The 17,117-nt window shown below is 45.6% G+C and overlaps 1 protein-coding gene across 1 annotated transcript; it reads left to right on the plus strand.

Moving 5' to 3' along the window:
• The first annotated feature begins 524 nt into the window (after positions 1-524).
• Positions 525-4,622, plus strand: LOC125544096 (leucine-rich repeat protein 1). The gene is made up of 6 exons (XM_048707661.2): positions 525-862; positions 1,937-2,008; positions 2,919-3,062; positions 3,278-3,349; positions 3,436-3,507; positions 4,282-4,622. Exons 1-6 carry the CDS (start codon positions 657-659, stop codon positions 4,349-4,351), a joined length of 636 nt encoding a protein of 211 aa, XP_048563618.1. The 5' UTR covers positions 525-656; the 3' UTR covers positions 4,352-4,622.
• Positions 4,623-17,117: the final 12,495 nt, after the last annotated feature.

The following is a 17,117-nucleotide window of genomic DNA, read 5'->3' on the forward strand; positions in this document are numbered from 1 at the left end:
AACTAGTGCAAAGGAATTGGAGCCAAGAAAAAGTATGATACGCATGTAGTAAAATGACCGAATATGTTTCTACTTTCTACATCTTCAACCTACAGAGACAAAGACTGGGAAGGGGATTTTAAAACGACCCTAGGATGAAATGAAAGCAGCCGAGGGCTAACACAACCGGGGTCTCTTTGTTTAGCACATCTCCGTCACCGCAGGACTAAATAACTGGCTTAGCGAAGAAGCTCGGTTCCGGCCAATCAGGTTCAGGACTTCAGGCGGTTTTTCCCCCTTGGAATCGAGAAGATTCACACCTATAGCAGCCTAGAAGAGTACGAAAAGAAAAGGCAAAAAAAAAAAGAGAGACAGAGAACAGCCTAGCACAAGACTGACTGAAGTCAACGAATTCCTCGCTGGCTTTCCACTCGCGAGCATGGCCCACGAGCCCGACCCAACCCACCGAACTCGGTCCGGCCCGGCCGCTCCACTACTCCTCCCACTGACTTTTACCACCGCACACGCCGAGCAATACAAAAGCGGGAGGCGTCGGCAGCAGCCGCACTGGACCGGGGCAGACACATCGCTGCTTCCATCCTCTTCCCCCTTTCCCCACCCGCGTGCGAGCGGCCACCCAAGACCAACCGCGTCCAGATCCGGCGGCGGATCTCCCCATGGCGGCCGGAGCCCTGGGCCTGGCCCTCGTCGCGGCGCTCGCGGTCGCGCTGGCGGGGGCCAACTCCGAGGGCGACGCGCTCTCGGCGCTGCGCCGCAGCCTGCGGGACCCCGGCGGCGTGCTGCAGAGCTGGGACCCCACCCTCGTCAACCCCTGCACCTGGTTCCACGTCACCTGCGACCGCGACAACCGCGTCACCCGCCTGTGCGTGAGCTCCCCTCTCTTGCTCGCCCTTTCGTTTCTGTTTGTGTATGGGGATGGGGATTCGGATAGCCAGGCCCGCGTCTTTGGAGAGCAAGCGATTTTGCAGCGGATGTGTTGATTCCTAGCTATAATTTGTTCCCGGCAGGACAGACTAGTGTTAGGCGCATCTGCGTAATTGAGGATTTAGTCTGGTGGATTATTGTTGGCGACGAAGAGTGGGTATGGTCCTGCGTGAATCAAAACAAGAGTCTGATTGGAAATTAATCTGTTTGAGCAAGTGTTCTCAAGTCTGTTTTGTTGCTTGGGGCAATAAGGTTCAAGTTTCCCAAGACTGGAGAAGTTAAACCCTTTAGACTGAAAAAAGGGAAATAAAGTAAAAAAGGGCGGAGAAAATAAGTTACTGTGCTGGGATAGTTGGTGTTGCTTGTGTTCTCCATGAATTTTCACTGCCTAGTGCTTGCCAGTGTTCCTTGGGATTTCGGATGAAACATTGTATGCCTGAATTTCTGTCTAGGTGTGCATCTACATGTGCTCTAGTTATTGCACATCTAAGTGACTCAATCAAACTAGAAAGAAGAGGAAAAAATGTAAAAGAAAATGCTCGCACGAATCTTAGCGTAAAATCAATGACATAGGACTTAGATGTGCAATACTTAGAGCACATCTAGATGTGCTTTAGCAAAGCTGCTGATTTTTTTTACATTTTCTTCTGCATGCCATATCTTTTCAAACAATAACTCTTAGTTTCTAAAAATAGTCGCTGATTCACTATACTCCCTCCGATTCATATTAATTGTCGCTGATTTAGTACCATATTAATTATTGTTGATTTAGTACCATATTAGTTGTCGCTGATTTAGTACAAAGTTGTACAGTACCAAATCAGCGGCAATTGATATGGATCGGAGAGAGTAACATATTTCTTTGCTGTATATATGAAAAGTGCGTACATGCAAATTATTCTTCTTTTTTTTGGAGAAAAGCTATTGATGATTTCTTGTATTTGCATATGAGATCAAAATTTTACAAGAATATCTTCATCTGATTGTTCTGTTCAAATACCCCCTCTTACAGAGATCTTGGTAATTTGAACTTATCTGGTCATCTGGTGCCCGAGCTTGGTAAATTGGAGCATTTGCAATACCTGTAAGTTCTTCTTTCACGTGATTTGGTTCTTATTGCTAGTTTCTCTCAGTAGTAAGCTCAAACCTACTGTACTATTTTTGTTCACAACTGTTTACACATAAGTTCCATCATCTGCAAAATATGTTATATCCATTGAAGTAGATGATGTGTTCCATGTAAGTTGCAATTTGCAAAACATCAACTTAGTGCTGATTGATTTGTTATTTGGTCTGAGATGTGGCTCTTGTAACTACCAAATCATGTGCGCTTCTCCATAGATGGGATATATCCTACAAGAGACAGTTTTAACCTGCATCATGTGATTTAGAATGGCATATGTTCCAGCCTCCAGGTGTAAATTTGTTTGAACTTCCAACTTATAATTTAGATTGGTTCTTTTTTCAGTTTAAAGCCTATGTATTAAGCCGTTTCACATAATATAGTAGCTTTACAGTACTACAACCTATGCTAATTAAGCTAATGGAATCCTGAGTTTGTAGCGGAACTTGAAAGCAAAAATGAATATTAGGGACATGGATTAACCTGCTATGATGATAAAGAGATCTTAAAGATATTCAGATATAAAAGGAGCTAACCAAGGCTTCCATTATAGTATTATACAACCATCACATGTCTTCTTAGGTTAAACAAGTAGATATGATGCTATTTTCTGTCCTTCATCGATGTCCTCCAGAACCTTTTCAGTACGTTGTGTAACTGAATACCTAATGCACATTATCCTATTTTCAACTGCTGTGTGGGATTCATTTCCATTGTTGTTGGTGGTGCATTTTGTTTATGTTCTATTTCTTTAGAGTTTGTTTTGATGATGTTTAGGCCTGATGTATCAAAATTCCTGTTTAGTGTTCAATATTTACTGATTATTCATCTCAATGCAAAGAAGTTGTATTGACTATTAGTGTTGCAACAGGGAACTTTACAAAAATAATATTGAAGGAACGATCCCGTCGGAACTTGGTGATTTGAAGAACCTAATTAGCTTGGACTTGTACAAGAACAATGTTTCAGGGACTATACCTCCAACACTTGGGAAGTTAAAGTCCCTTGTATTCTTGTAAGTTTCATGCCTTGAAATACTCTCTACATATGAAATAGTTATCACATATTAGCAACTGAATGCGGATTTATTGCTGATTATGCTGAAGATGAACATTCTGTATTGTTCTAATGGTGTCGGGTTGTGCTAGGATATCCGTTTGTAGGTGCTATGTACAGATGTAATACTATAGTTCTGTATTTTATGCTTAACATACGGTTGTGCTTTTATAGGCGGCTCAACGGCAATCGTTTGACTGGACCAATTCCAAGGGAGCTGGCTGGAATATCTAGCCTCAAAGTTGTGTAAGTACAGTTTCACTTCCAATGCCGAGTGCAGTTGGCTCCACGTGAATTTGCCTTGTGATAATTTTGGCTTCATTGTTTTACAGTGATGTTTCTGGTAATAATCTGTGTGGAACAATTCCCACGACTGGACCATTTGAGCACATTCCTCTCAGCAAGTAAGTCTGCTTGCCTTTTTTAATGTGCTGCGACATGGAGATTTTCAAGATATGCCCATAATAGAAGTTTCAAACTAATGAGAACTTCAAAGAATATAAGAGATTCTGCCTTTAATTTTAGGATGTGTGTCTCTTAACCAATACTTGTGAAAGCAAATTAAATCACTCCTGTGATTATTTGACCGGCCAATATGTGGATCCTAAAATCACATGCATTTTCTCGTCGGCTCCTCACACTTCTTTAGTTACACATCTATGTTTGGATGCTTCTTTATTTGCAAAATTAATTTGGCTGACTGTTTCCGTGATAAGGTGGGTATTTCTTTCTTTTTTTGTGGGTTGGGTAGTCACTGTTTCTGATATGGAAGGGTATAATCTTATCATTCTGGAAGGGCATCATCCAAACGCTTGAGTGCAGGAATGAGAGGCTTTTTATCACCAATTTGTGCTGCTGTGGATTCGAGCATAGTTTAGTTGACCCATTCCAAGCACTTCCTTTGTCGCCCTAGTGTTTTCTTTTTCATCCCTTTCTGTCAGTTCTCTTTTCAGTATTCGATATGTTTAGAGAACCAAAGGACATGGATAACTTTTTTAGCCTAGTGGGAACATAATGCCGTAGCCTCGTACTCTCAACCATTATGTTTTCCTTCCATAATGATGCATTTTTTATTTGTATCCAGCCTCCACTTTCCAGTTCATGTTCTCACCACCATTACATTGTTCCGTTTGTCGAGCCATTTGTTGACAAGTGTGGGCGTTCTGTTTTATGTGCAGCTTCGAGAGGAACCCACGCTTGGAAGGCCCAGAGCTACAAGGCCTGGCTGTATATGAAACCAACTGCTAAACGGCTACGGGAAGGTGGAAAATGCTAGGAAGTAACGGGCGTACAAGGTTTACCGGAGATCGGGGTGATATAGATTGTTAGGTCCGCAGTTTGCCACTTTGTAATGTTCCTCCCTACATAGCGCTGTCATGCCATGTGTCATGTGTGCCTTGCTCTCAGCAGGGAAGTTGAGTTGTTGTATGTTGTGTAGCAGAACGATGCTTTCTGCCTGTGAATGTAAAACATAAGATTGCCTATGTGTCACGACTCAAATGGTATTGTCATCTACTCATCTCTATTATGGCAATGGCACTTTTTGCTTGCTTGCTCGTGCAATACGTCAATTAGATCTACGAGTAGCATTCTAGCTGGTGGATAACTGATGTAGGGCTGATATGACATTGGTGTGAGATGTCCAAGCAAAGAGTAGCTGGCAGACTTCCAACCTCTTTTCTGACCTGAAGTATATATCAAATCAAATTAAATTCTTATAGCGGTGCCAACATAACATGCCAACCAAAGGGAAAGTAAGTGAAGGTCTCTCGGGCTCTGCCCCCGCGTCACTCCGGCCCCAGGGGCGGCACGGGCGGCGACCCCAGCCACCGAGGCGCTCGGCCCCTTGATCCCCTCCGCCCCCTCGCCGTTGCCTCCCGCGGGCAAAGCTCGTGCGGAGCGGGCGGCGGCGGGGTCTCCTCTCGCGCTGGCGGGCGCTGCAGGATGGGGATCTTGTGGCGTTGGGCAGCGGCTGGCGTCGGTGAGCAGCCTTGTGCCCTGGCGTGGAGGCGGTGGTCCTGCTGCGGCTTGGCGACCTGCAGTGGTTCGGCGGCTCGGCGGTGGCAGCGGGGCTCGGGCGGCTCGATGGGGTGGCGGGCCCCGATCTGACGGAGTGGATCCGGATGGTGTAGGTGCTCTGGCGGCTCTTGGCAGCATGGATCCGGCGGTTGGGGCTGCGGCCGGAGGCTCCTGGCTCTTCGGCGGCGCTGCCCCTGCTGCTATTGTGGCTGTGGCAAATGTGCTTGGGTTTCGGCCTGGCAACTCGGTATTGGGATACCGACGATTGAACGAGATTGAACGAGGTATTGGGATACCGACGATCAGATCTCGGGCAAGTAACATACCGATTGACAAAGGGAATTATATACGGGATTGATTGAATCCTCGACATCGTGGTTCATCTGATGAGATCATCGAGGAGCATGTGGGAGCCAACATGGGTATCCAGATCCCGCTGTTGGTTATTGACCGGAGAGCGATCTCGGTCATGTCTACATGTCTCCCGAACCCGTAGGGTCTACACACTTAAGGTTCGGTGACGCTAGGGTTGTAGGGATATGTATATGCAGTAACCCGAATGTTGTTCGGAGTCCCGGATGAGATCCCAGACGTCACGAGGAGTTCCGGAATGGTCCGGAGGTAAAGAATTATATATAGGAAGTGCTATTTTGGGACCACCGGAAGAGTCCCGGGGGTCCACCGGGTGGGGCCACCTGTCCCGTGGGGCCACATGGGCTGTAGGGGGTGCGCCTTGGCCTACATGGGCCAAGGGCACCAGCCCCAAGAGGCCCATGCGCCTAGGGTTTCAAGGAGGGAAGAGTCCCAAAGGGGGAAGGCACCCCTAGGTGCCTTGGGGAGGAGGGATTCCTCCCCTTGGCCGCACCCCCCTAGGAGATTAGATCTCCTAGGGCCGGCCCCCCCCCTTGGCCCTCCTATATATAGTGGGGAGATGGAGGACTTCTGACCTTGGCCTTTGGTGCCTCCCTCTCTCCCTCTCCAACACCTCCTCCTCCTCCATAGTGCTTGGCGAAGCCCTGCCGGAGTACTGCAGTTCCATCATCACCACGCCGTCGTGCTGCTGCTGGATCCATCTCCCTCAACCTCTCCTCCCCCCTTGCTGGATCAAGAAGGAGGAGACGTGGCTGTTCCGTACGTGTGTTGAACGCGGAGGTGCCGTCCGTTCGGTGCTAGGATCTTCGGTGATTCGAATCACGTCGAGTACGACTCCCTCATCCCCGTTCTTTGAACGCTTCCGCTCGCGATCTACAAGGTACGTAGATGCATCTAATCACTCGTTGCTAGATGAACTCCTAGATGGATCTTGGTGAAACCGTAGGAAAATTTTTGTTTTCTGCAACGTTCCCCAACAGTGGCATCGTGAGCTAGGTCTATGCGTAGTTCTCTTGCACGAGTAGAACACAATTGGTTGTGGGCGTGGATGTTGTCAACTTTCTTGCCGCTACTAGTCTTATCTTGCTTCAACGGTATTGTGGGATGAAGTGGCCCGGACCAACCTTACACGTACGCTTACGTGAGACCGGTTCCACCGACTAACATGCACTTGTTGCATAAGGTGGCTGGCGGGTGTCTGTCTCTCCTACTTTAGTTGGAGCGAATTCGATGAAAAGGGTCCTTATGAAGGGTAAATAGAAGTTGACAAATCACGTTGTGGCTTTCACGTAGGTAAGAAAACGTTCTTGCTAGAACCCTACTTCAGCCACGTAAAACTTGCAACAACAATTAGAGGACGTCTAACTTGTTTTTGCAGCAAGTTCTTTGTGATATGATATGGCCAAAGTTGGGATGAATGATGAATGATATATATGTGATGTTGGGGAATGTAGCAGAAATTCAAAATTTTCCTACGTGTCACCAAGATCTATCTATGGAGTCATCTAGCAACGAGGGAGGAGTGGATCTACATACCCTTGTAGATCGCGCACGGAAGCGTTCAAGAGAACGGGGTTGATGGAGTCGTACTCGTCGTGATCCAAATCACCGATGATCCTAGCGCCGAACGGACGGCACCTCCGCGTTCAACACACGTACGGAGCAGCGACGTCTCCTCCTTCTTGATCCAGCAAGGGGGGAGGAGAGTTTGATGGAGATCCAGCAGCACGACGGCGTGGTGGTGGAAGCAGCGGGATTCCAACAGGGCTTCGCCAAGCGCTGCGGGAGGAGGAAGGTGTGTCATGGGAGGGAGAGGGAGGCGCCAGGGCTTAGGTATGGTTGCCCTCCCTTCCCCCCACTATATATAGGGCCAAGGGAGAGGGGGGAGGCACAGCCTTGGCCCTTCCTCCAAGGAAGGGTGCGGCTAGGGAGGAGTCCCTCCTCCCCAAGGCACCTCGGAGGTGCCTTCCCCCTTTAGGACTCTTCCTTTCCCCTCTTTTCTTGGCGCATGGGCCTCTTGGGGCTGGTGCCCTTGGCCCATATAGGCCAAGGCGCACCCCCTACAGCCCATGTGCCCCCCCGGGGCAGGTGGCCCCACCCAGTGGACCTCCGGGACCCTTCCAGTGGTCCCGGTACAATACCGGTGACCCCGAAACTTGTCCCAATGGCCGAAATAGCACTTCCTATATATAATTCTTTACCTCCGGTACTCCTCGTGACGTCCGGGATCTCATCCGGGACTCCGAACAACTTTCGGGTTACCGCATACTAATATCTCTATAACCCTAGCGTCACCGAACCTTAAGTGTGTAGACCCTACGGGTACGGGAACCATGCAGACATGACCGAGATGACTCTCCAGTCAATAACCAACAGCGGGATCTGGATACCCATGTTGGCTCCCACATGTTCCACGATGATCTCATCGGATGAACCACGATGTTAAGGACTTAATCAATCCCGTATACAATTCCCTTTGTCTAGCGGTATGATACTTGCCCGAGATTCAATCGTCGGTATCCCGATACCTTGTTCAATCTCGTTACCGGCAAGTCTCTTTACTCGTTCCGTAACACATCATCCCGTGATCAACTCCTTGATCACATTGTGCACATTATGATGATGTCCTACCGAGTGGCCCTGAGATACCTCTCCGTCACACGGAGTGACAAATGCCAGTCTCGATTCGTGCCAACCCAACAGACACTTTCGGAGATACCTGTAGTGTACCTTTATAGCCACCCAGTTACGTTGTGACGTTTGGCACACCCAAAGCACTCCTACGGTATCCGGGAGTTGCACAATCTCATGGTCTAAGGAAATGATACTTGACATTAGAAAAGCTTTAGCATACGAACTACACGATCTAGTGCTATGCTTAGGATTGGGTCTTGTCCATCACATCATTCTCCTAATGATGTGATCCCGTTATCAACGACATCCAATGTCCATGGTCAGGAAACCGTAACCATCTATTGATCAACGAGCTAGTCAACTAGAGGCTTACTAGGGACATGGTGTTGTCTATGTATCCACACATGTATCTGAGTTTCCTATCAATACAATTCTAGCATGGATAATAAACGATTATCATGAACAAGGAAAAATAATAATAATCAATTTATTATTGCCTCTAGGGCATATTTCCAACAGTCTCCCACTTGCACTAGAGTCAATAATCTAGTTCACATCGATATGTGATTAACACTCAAGGTCACATCCCCATGTGACTAACACCCAAAGAGTTTACTAGTGTCACTAAACTAGTTCACATCATCATGTGATTAAGACTCAATGAGTTCTGGGTTTGATCATGTTTTCCTTGTGAGAGAGGTTTTAGTCAACGGGTCTGAACCTCTCAGATCCGTGTGTGCTTTACAAATCTCTATGTCATCTCCTAGATGTAGCTACCACGTTCTATTTGGAGCTATTCCAAATAACTGTTCTACTTGGAGCTATTCTAAATTGTTGCTCCATTATACGTATCCGGTATCTCTACTCAGAGCTATCTGGATAGGTGTTAAGCTTGCATCGACGTAACCCTTTACGACGAACTCTTTTACCACCTCCATAATCGAGAAAATTCCTTAGTCCACTAGTTACTAAGGATAACTTTGACCGCTGTCCTGTGATCCATTCTTGGATCACTCTTGTACCCCTTGATTGACTCATGGCAAGGCACACTTCAGGTGCGGTACACAGCATAACATACTGTAGAGCCTATGTCTTAAGCATAGGGGACGACCTTCGTCCTTTCTCTCTATTCTGCCGTGGTCGAGCTTTAAGTCTTAACTTCATACCTTACAACTCAGGCAAGAACTCCTTCTTTGACTGATCCATCTTGAACACCTTCAAGATCATGTCAAGGTATGTGCTCATTTGAAAGTACCATTAAGCGTTTTGATCTATCCTTATAGATCTTGATGCTCAATGTTCAAGTAGCTTGATCCAGGCTTTCCATTGAAAAACACTTTCCAAATAACCCTATATGCTTTCCAGAAATTCTACGTCATTTCTGATCCATAATATGTCAACAACATATACTCATCAGAAATTCTATAGTGCTCGCACTCACTTCTTTGGAAATACAAGTTTCTCATAAACTTTGTATAAACCCAAAATCTTTGATCATCATCAAAGCATACATTCCAACTCCGAGATGCTTACTCCAGTCCCTAGAAGGATTGCTGGAGCTTTGCATACTCATTAGCATCTTTCAGGATTGACAAAACCTTCCGGTTTGTATCACATACAACCTTTCCTAAAAAAAACGTCGAGGAAACAATGTTTTGACATCCTATCTGCAAGATTTCATAAATAATGCAGTAATCGCTAATATAATTCCAACAGACTCTTAGCATCGCTACGAGTGAGAAAGTCTCATCGTAGTCAACTCCTTGAACTTGTCGGAAAACATCTTAACGACAAGTCGAGCCTTCTTAATGGTGATACTTACCATCATTGTCCGTCTTCCTTTTAAAATCCATATGTACCTAACAGCCTTACGACCATCAAGTAGTTCTTCCGAAGTCTACACTTTGTTTTCATACATGGATCCTATCTCGGATTTTATGGCCTCGAGCCATTTATCAGAATCCGGGCCCACCATCGCTTCTCCATAGCTCGTAGGTTCATTGTTGTCTAGCAACATGACTTCCAAGACAGGATTACGTACCACTCTGAAGTAGTACGCATCCTTGTCATCCCACGAGGTTTGGTAGTGACTTGATCTGAAGTTTCATGATCACTATCATAAGCTTCCACTTCAATTGGTGTAGGTGCCACAGGAACAACTCCTGTGCCCTGCCACACACTAGTTGAAGAGACGGTTCAATAACCTCATCAAGTCTCCACCATCCTCCCACTCAATTCTTTCGAGAGAAACTTTTCCTCGAGAAAGGACCCGATTCTAGAAACAATCCCTTATTGCTTTCGGATCTGAGACAGGAGGTATACCCAACTGTTTTGGGTGTCCTATGAAGATGCATTTATCCGCTTTGGGTTCGAGCTTATCAGCCTGAAACTTTTTCACATAAGCGTCGCAGCCCCAAGCTTTTAAGAAATGACAGCTTAGGTTTCTCTAAACCATAGTTCATACGGTGTCATCTCATCGAAATTACGTGGTGCCCTATTTAAAGTGAATGTGGTTGTCTTTAATGCCTAACCCATAAACTATCGTGGTAATTCGATAAGAGACATCATGGTATGCATCATATCCAATAGGGTGCAGTTATGATGTTCGGACATCACACTATGGTGTTCCAGGCTGTATTAGTTGTGAAACAATTTCCACAATGTCTTAATTCTGTGCCAAACTCGTAATTCAGATATTCATCTCTATGATCATATCATAGATCTTTTATCCTCTTGTCACGACGATCTTTCAACTTCACCCTGAAATTACTTGAACCTTTCAATAATTCAGACTCGTGATTCATCAAGTAAATATACTCAACATCTACTCAAATCATCTGTGAAGTAAGAACATAACGATATCCACTACACGCCTCAGCACTCATTGGACTGCACACATCAAAATGCATTACTTCCAACAAGTTGCTTTCTAGTTCCATTTTACTGAAACCGAGGCTTTCAGTCATCTTGCCCATGTGGTATGATTTGCATGTCTCAAGTGATTCAAAATCAAGTGAGTCCAAACGGTCCATTTGCATGGAGTTTCTTCATGCATATACACCAATAGACATGGTTCGCATGCCTCAAACTTTTCAAAAACGAGTGAGCCCAAAGATCCATCAACATGGAGCTTCTTCATGCGTTTTATACCGATATGACTTACGTGACAGTGCCACAAGTAGGTGGTACTATCATTACTATCTTTTGGCATGAACATGTGTATCACTACGATCGAGATTCAATGAACCATTCATTTTAGGTGCAAGACCATTGAAGGTATTATTCAAATAAATAGAGTAACCATTATTCTCCTTAAATGAATAACCGTATTGCGATAGACATAATCTAATTATATCTATGCTCAATGCAAACACCAATCTCGATGGTAGAGGGAGCGTGCGATGCTTGATCATATTAACATTGGAAACACTTCCAACACATATCGTCAGCTCACCTTTAGCTAGTCTCCATTTATTCCGTAGCTTTTATTTCGAGTTACTAACACTTAGCAACCGAACCGGTATCTAATACCCTGGTGCTACTAGGAGTACTAGTAAAGTACACATCAACACAATGTATATCCAATATACTTCTATCGACCTTGCCAGCCCTCTCATCTACCAAGTATCTAGGGTAATTCTGCTCCAGTGGCTGTTCCCCTTATTATAGAAGCACTTAGTCTCGGGTTTGGGTTCAACCTTGGGTTTCTTCACTAGAGCAGCAGCTGAATTGCCATTTCATGAAGTATCCCTTCTTGCCCTTGCCCTACTTGAAACTAGTGGCTTCACCAACCATCAACAATTGATGCTCCTTCTTGATTTCTACTTTTGTGGTGTCAAACATCGTGAATATCTCAAGGATCATCATATATGTCCCTGATATATCATAGTTCATCACGAAGCTCTAGCAGCTTGGTGGTAATGACTTCGGAGAGACATCACTATCTCATCTGGAAGATCAACTCCCACTCGATTCAAATGATTGTTGTACTCAGACAATCTGAGCACAAGCTCAACAATTGAACTTTTCTCCCTTAGTTTGCAGGCTAAGAGAATCGTCGGAGGTCTTATACCTCTTGACGTGGGCACGAGTCTGAAATCCCAATTTCAGTCCTTGGAACATCTCATATGTTCTGCGATGTTTCAAAAATGTCTTTGGTGCCTCAATTCTAAACCATTTAGCATTACACACTGAACTATCATGTAGTCATCAAAACGTGTATGTCAGATGTTCGCAACATCCACAGACGATGTTCGAGGTTCAGCACACTGAGCGGTGCATTAAGGACATAAGCCTTCTATGAAGCAATGGGGACAATCCTCAGTTTACGGACCTAGTCCGCATAATTGCTACTATCAACTTTCAACTAAATTTTCTCTAGGAACATATCTAAACAGTAGAACAGAAACGTGAGCCACGACATAATTTGCGAAGACCTTTTGACTATGTTCAGGATAATTAAGTTCATATTATGAACTCCCACTTAGATAGACATCCCTCTAGTCATCTAAGTGATTACATGATCCGAGTCAACTAGGTCGTGTCCAATCATCACGTGAGACGGACTAGTCATCATCGGTGAACATCTTCATGTTGATCGTATCTACCATACGAATCATGCTCGACCTTTCGGTCTCTTGTGTTCCGAGGCCATGTCTGTACATGCTAGGCTCGTCAAGTCAACCTAAGTGTTTCGCGTGTGTAAATCTGTCTTACACTCGTTGTATGTGAACGTAAGAATCTATCACACCCGATCATCACGTGGTGCTTCGAAACGACAAACTTTCGCAACGGTGCATAGTTAGGGGGAACACTTTCTTGAAATTTTAATAAGGGATCATCTTATTTACTACCGTCGTTCTAAGTAAATAAGATGCAAAAACATGATAAACATCACATGCAATCAAACAGTGACATGATATGGCCAATATCATGTTGCTCCTTTTGATCTCCATCTTCGGGGCTCCATGATCATCATCGTCACCGGCATGACACCATGATCTCCATCATCATGATCTCCATCATCGTGTCTTCATGAAGTTGTCTCGCCAAATATTACTTCTACTTCTATGGCTAACGGTTAGCAATAAAGTAAAGTAATTACATGACGTTTATGTTGACACGCAGGTCATAAATAAATTAAGACAACTCCTATGGCTCCTGCCGGTTGTCATATTCATCGACATGCAAGTCGTGATTCCTATTACAAGAACATGATCAATCTCATACATCACATATATCATTCATCACATCCTTTTGGCCATATCACATCACATAGCATACCCTGCAAAAACAAGTTAGACGTCCTCTAATTGTTGTTTGCATGTTTTACGTGGCTGCTACGGGTTTCTAGCAAGAACGTTTCTTACCTACGCAAAGACCACAACGTGATATGCCAATTGCTATTTACCCTTCATAAGGACCCTTTTCATCGAATCCGATCCGACTAAAGTGGGAGAGACAGACACCCGCTAGCCACCTTATGCAACTAGTGCATGTCAGTCGGTGGAACCAGTCTCACGTAAGAGTACGTGTAAGGTCGGTCCGGGCCGCTTCATCCCACGATGCCGCCGAATCAAGATAATACTAGTAACGGCAAGCATATTGAACAAAATCAACGCCCACAACTACTTTGTGTTCTACTCGTGCATAGAAACTACGCATAGACCTAGCTCATGATGCCACTGTTGGGGAACGTAGCAGAAATTCAAAATTTTCCTACGTGTCACCAAGATCTATCTATGGAGTCATCTAGCAATGAGGGAGGAGTGGATCTACATACCCTTGTAGATCGCGCGCGGAAGCGTTCAAGAGAACGGGGTTGATGGAGTCGTACTCGTCGTGATCCAAATCACCGATGATCCTAGCGCCGAACGGACGGCACCTCCGCGTTCAACACACGTACGGCGCAGCGAAGTCTCCTCCTTCTTGATCCAGCAAGGGGGGAGGAGAGGTTGATGGAGATCCAGCAGCACGACGGCGTGGTGGTGGAAGCAGCGGGATTCCAATAGGGCTTCGCCAAGCGCTGCGGGAGGAGGAAGGTGTGTCATGGGAGGGAGAGGGAGGCGCCAGGGCTTAGGTATGGTTGCCCTCCCTTCCCCCCACTATATATAGGGCTAAGGGAGAGGGGGAGGCGCAGCCTTGGCCCTTCCTCCAAGGAAGGGTGCGGCTAGGGAGGAGTCCCTCCTCCCCAAGGCACCTCGGAGGTGCCTTCCCCCTTTAGGACTCTTCCTTTCCCCTCTTCTCTTGGCACATGGGACTCTTGGGGCTGGTGCCCTTGGCCCACATAGGCCAAGGCGCACCCCCTACAGCCCATGTGGCCCCCCGGGGCAGGTGGCCCCACCCAGTGGACCCCCGGGACCCTTCCGGTGGTCCCGGTACAATACCGGTGACCCCGAAACTTGTCCCGATGGCCGAAATAGCACTTCCTATATATAATTATTTACCTCCGGACCATTCCGGAACTCCTCGTGACGTCCGGGATCTCATCCGGGACTCCGAACAACTTTCGGGTTACCGCATACTAATATCTCTATAACCCTAGCGTCACCGAACCTTAAGTATGTAGACCCTACGGGTTCGGGAACCATGCAGACATGACCGAGATGACTCTCCGGTCAATAACCAACAGCGGGATCTGGATACCCATGTTGGCTCCCACATGTTCCACGATGATCTCATCGGATGAACCACGATGTCAAGGACTTAATCAATCCCGTATACAATTCCCTTTGTCTAGCGGTACGATACTTGCCCGAGATTCGATCGTCGGTATCCCGATACCTTGTTCAATCTCGTTACCGGCAAGTCTCTTTACTCGTTCCATAACACATCATCCCGTGATCAACTCCTTGATCACATTGTGCACATTATGATGATGTCCTACCGAGTGGCCCAGAGATACCTCTCCGTCACACGGAGTGACAAATCCCAGTCTCGATTCGTGCCAACCCAACAAACACTTTCGGAGATACCTGTAGTGTGCCTTTATAGCCACCCAGTTATGTTGTGACGTTTGGCACACCCAAAGCACTCCTACGGTATCCGGGAGTTGCACAATCTCATGGTCTAAGGAAATGATACTTGACATTAGAAAAGCTTTAGCATACGAACTACACGATCTAGTGCTATGCTTAGGATTGGGTCTTGTCCATCACATCATTCTCCTAATGATGTGATCCCGTTATCAACGACATCCAATGTCCATGGTCAGGAAACCGTAACCATCTATTGATCAACGAGCTAGTCAACTAGAGGCTTACTAGGGACATGGTGTTGTCTATGTATCCACACATGTATCTGAGTTTCCTATCAATACAATTCTAGCATGGATAATAAACGATTATCATGAACAAGGAAATATAATAATAATCAATTTATTATTGCCTCTAGGGCATATTTCCAACATGTGATGTATGAGATGTTCATGCTATTGTAATAGGAATCACGACTTGCATGTCGATGAGTATGACAACCGGCAGGAGCCATAGGAGTTGTCTTTATTTTTTGTATGACCTGCGTGTCATTGAGAAACGCCATGTAAATTACTTTACTTTATTGCTAAACGCGTTAGCCATAGTAGTAGAAGTAATAGTTGGCGAGCAACTTCATGGAGACACAATGATGGAGATCATGATGATGGAGATCATGGTGTCATGCCGGTGACAAGATGATCATGGAGCCCCAAGATGGAGATCAAAGGAGCTTTGTGATATTGGCCATATCATGTCACTATTATTATTTGATTGCATGTGATGTTTATCATGTTTTTCATCTTGTTTGCTTAGAACGACGATAGTAAATAAGATGATCCCTCATAATAATTTCAAGAAAGTGTTCCCCCTAACTGTGCACCGTTGCGACAGTTCGTTGTTTCGAAGCACCACTTGATGATCGGGTGTGATAGATTCTAACGTTCACATACAACGGGTGTAAGACAGATTTACACATGCAAAACACTTAGGTTGACTTGACGAGCCTAGCATGTACAGACATGGCCTCGGAACACAGAAGACCGAAAGGTCGAGCATGAGTCGTATAGAAGATACGATCAACATGAAGATGTTCACCGACGTTGGCTAGTCTGTCTCACGTGATGATCGGACACGGCCTAGTTAACTCGGATCATGTTTCACTTAGATTATAGGAGGGATGTTTATCTAAGTGGGAGTTCATTGAATAATTTGATTAGATGAACTTAATTATCATGAACTTAGTCTGAAATTTTACAAATATGTCTTGTAGATCAAATGGCTAACGTAGTCCTCAACTTCAACGCGTTCCTAGAGAAAACCAAGCTGAAAGACGATGGCAGCAACTACACGGACTGGGTCCGGAACCTGAGGATCATCCTCATAGCTGCCAAGAAAGATTATGTCCTACAAGCACCGCTAGGTGATGCACCTATTCTCCTTGCAGAACAAGACGTTATGAACGCTTGGCAGGCACGTACCGATGACTACTCCCTCGTTCAGTGCGGCATGCTTTACAGCTTAGAGCCGGGGCTCCAAAAGCGTTTTGAGAGACACGGAGCATATGAGATGTTCGAAGAGCTGAAAATGGTTTTCCAAGCTCATGCCCGGGTCGAGAGATATCAAGTCTCCGACAAGTTCTTCAGCTGTAAGATGGAGGAAAACAGTTCTGTCAGTGAGCACATACTAACTATGTCTGGGTTGCATAACCGCTTGACTCAGCTGGGAGTTAATCTCCCGGATGACGCGTTCATTGAAAGAATCCTTCAGTCGCTTCCACCGAGCTACAAGAGCTTTGTGATGAACTTCAATATGCAGGGGATGGAAAAGACCATTCCTGAAGTATTTGCAATGCTGAAATCAGCAGAGGTAGAAGTTAAAAAATGAACATCAAGTGTTGATGGTGAATAAAACCACTAAGTTCAAGAAAGGCAAGGGTAAGAAAACCTTCAAGAAAGACGGCAAGGGAGTTGCCGCGCCCGGCAAGCAAGCTGCCGGGAAGAAGCCAAAGAATGGAC

The sequence above is a fragment of the Triticum urartu genome, chromosome 3A (assembly GCF_056163025.1).
Source record: "Triticum urartu cultivar PI428250 chromosome 3A, HENAU_Tu73, whole genome shotgun sequence".
Taxonomy (NCBI): Eukaryota; Viridiplantae; Streptophyta; class Magnoliopsida; order Poales; family Poaceae; genus Triticum; species Triticum urartu.

Excerpts from the sequence above, each read along its gene's own strand:
- LOC125544096 (XM_048707661.2), top strand. The coding sequence starts at position 657 with ATGGCGGCCGGAGCCCTGGGCCTGGCCCTCGTCGCGGCGCTCGCGGTC. Across the intron at positions 2,009-2,918 it reads TTGGAGCATTTGCAATACCT|GGAACTTTACAAAAATAATA; the intron begins GTAAGTTCTTCT and ends GTGTTGCAACAG. Across the intron at positions 3,063-3,277 it reads TTAAAGTCCCTTGTATTCTT|GCGGCTCAACGGCAATCGTT; the intron begins GTAAGTTTCATG and ends GTGCTTTTATAG.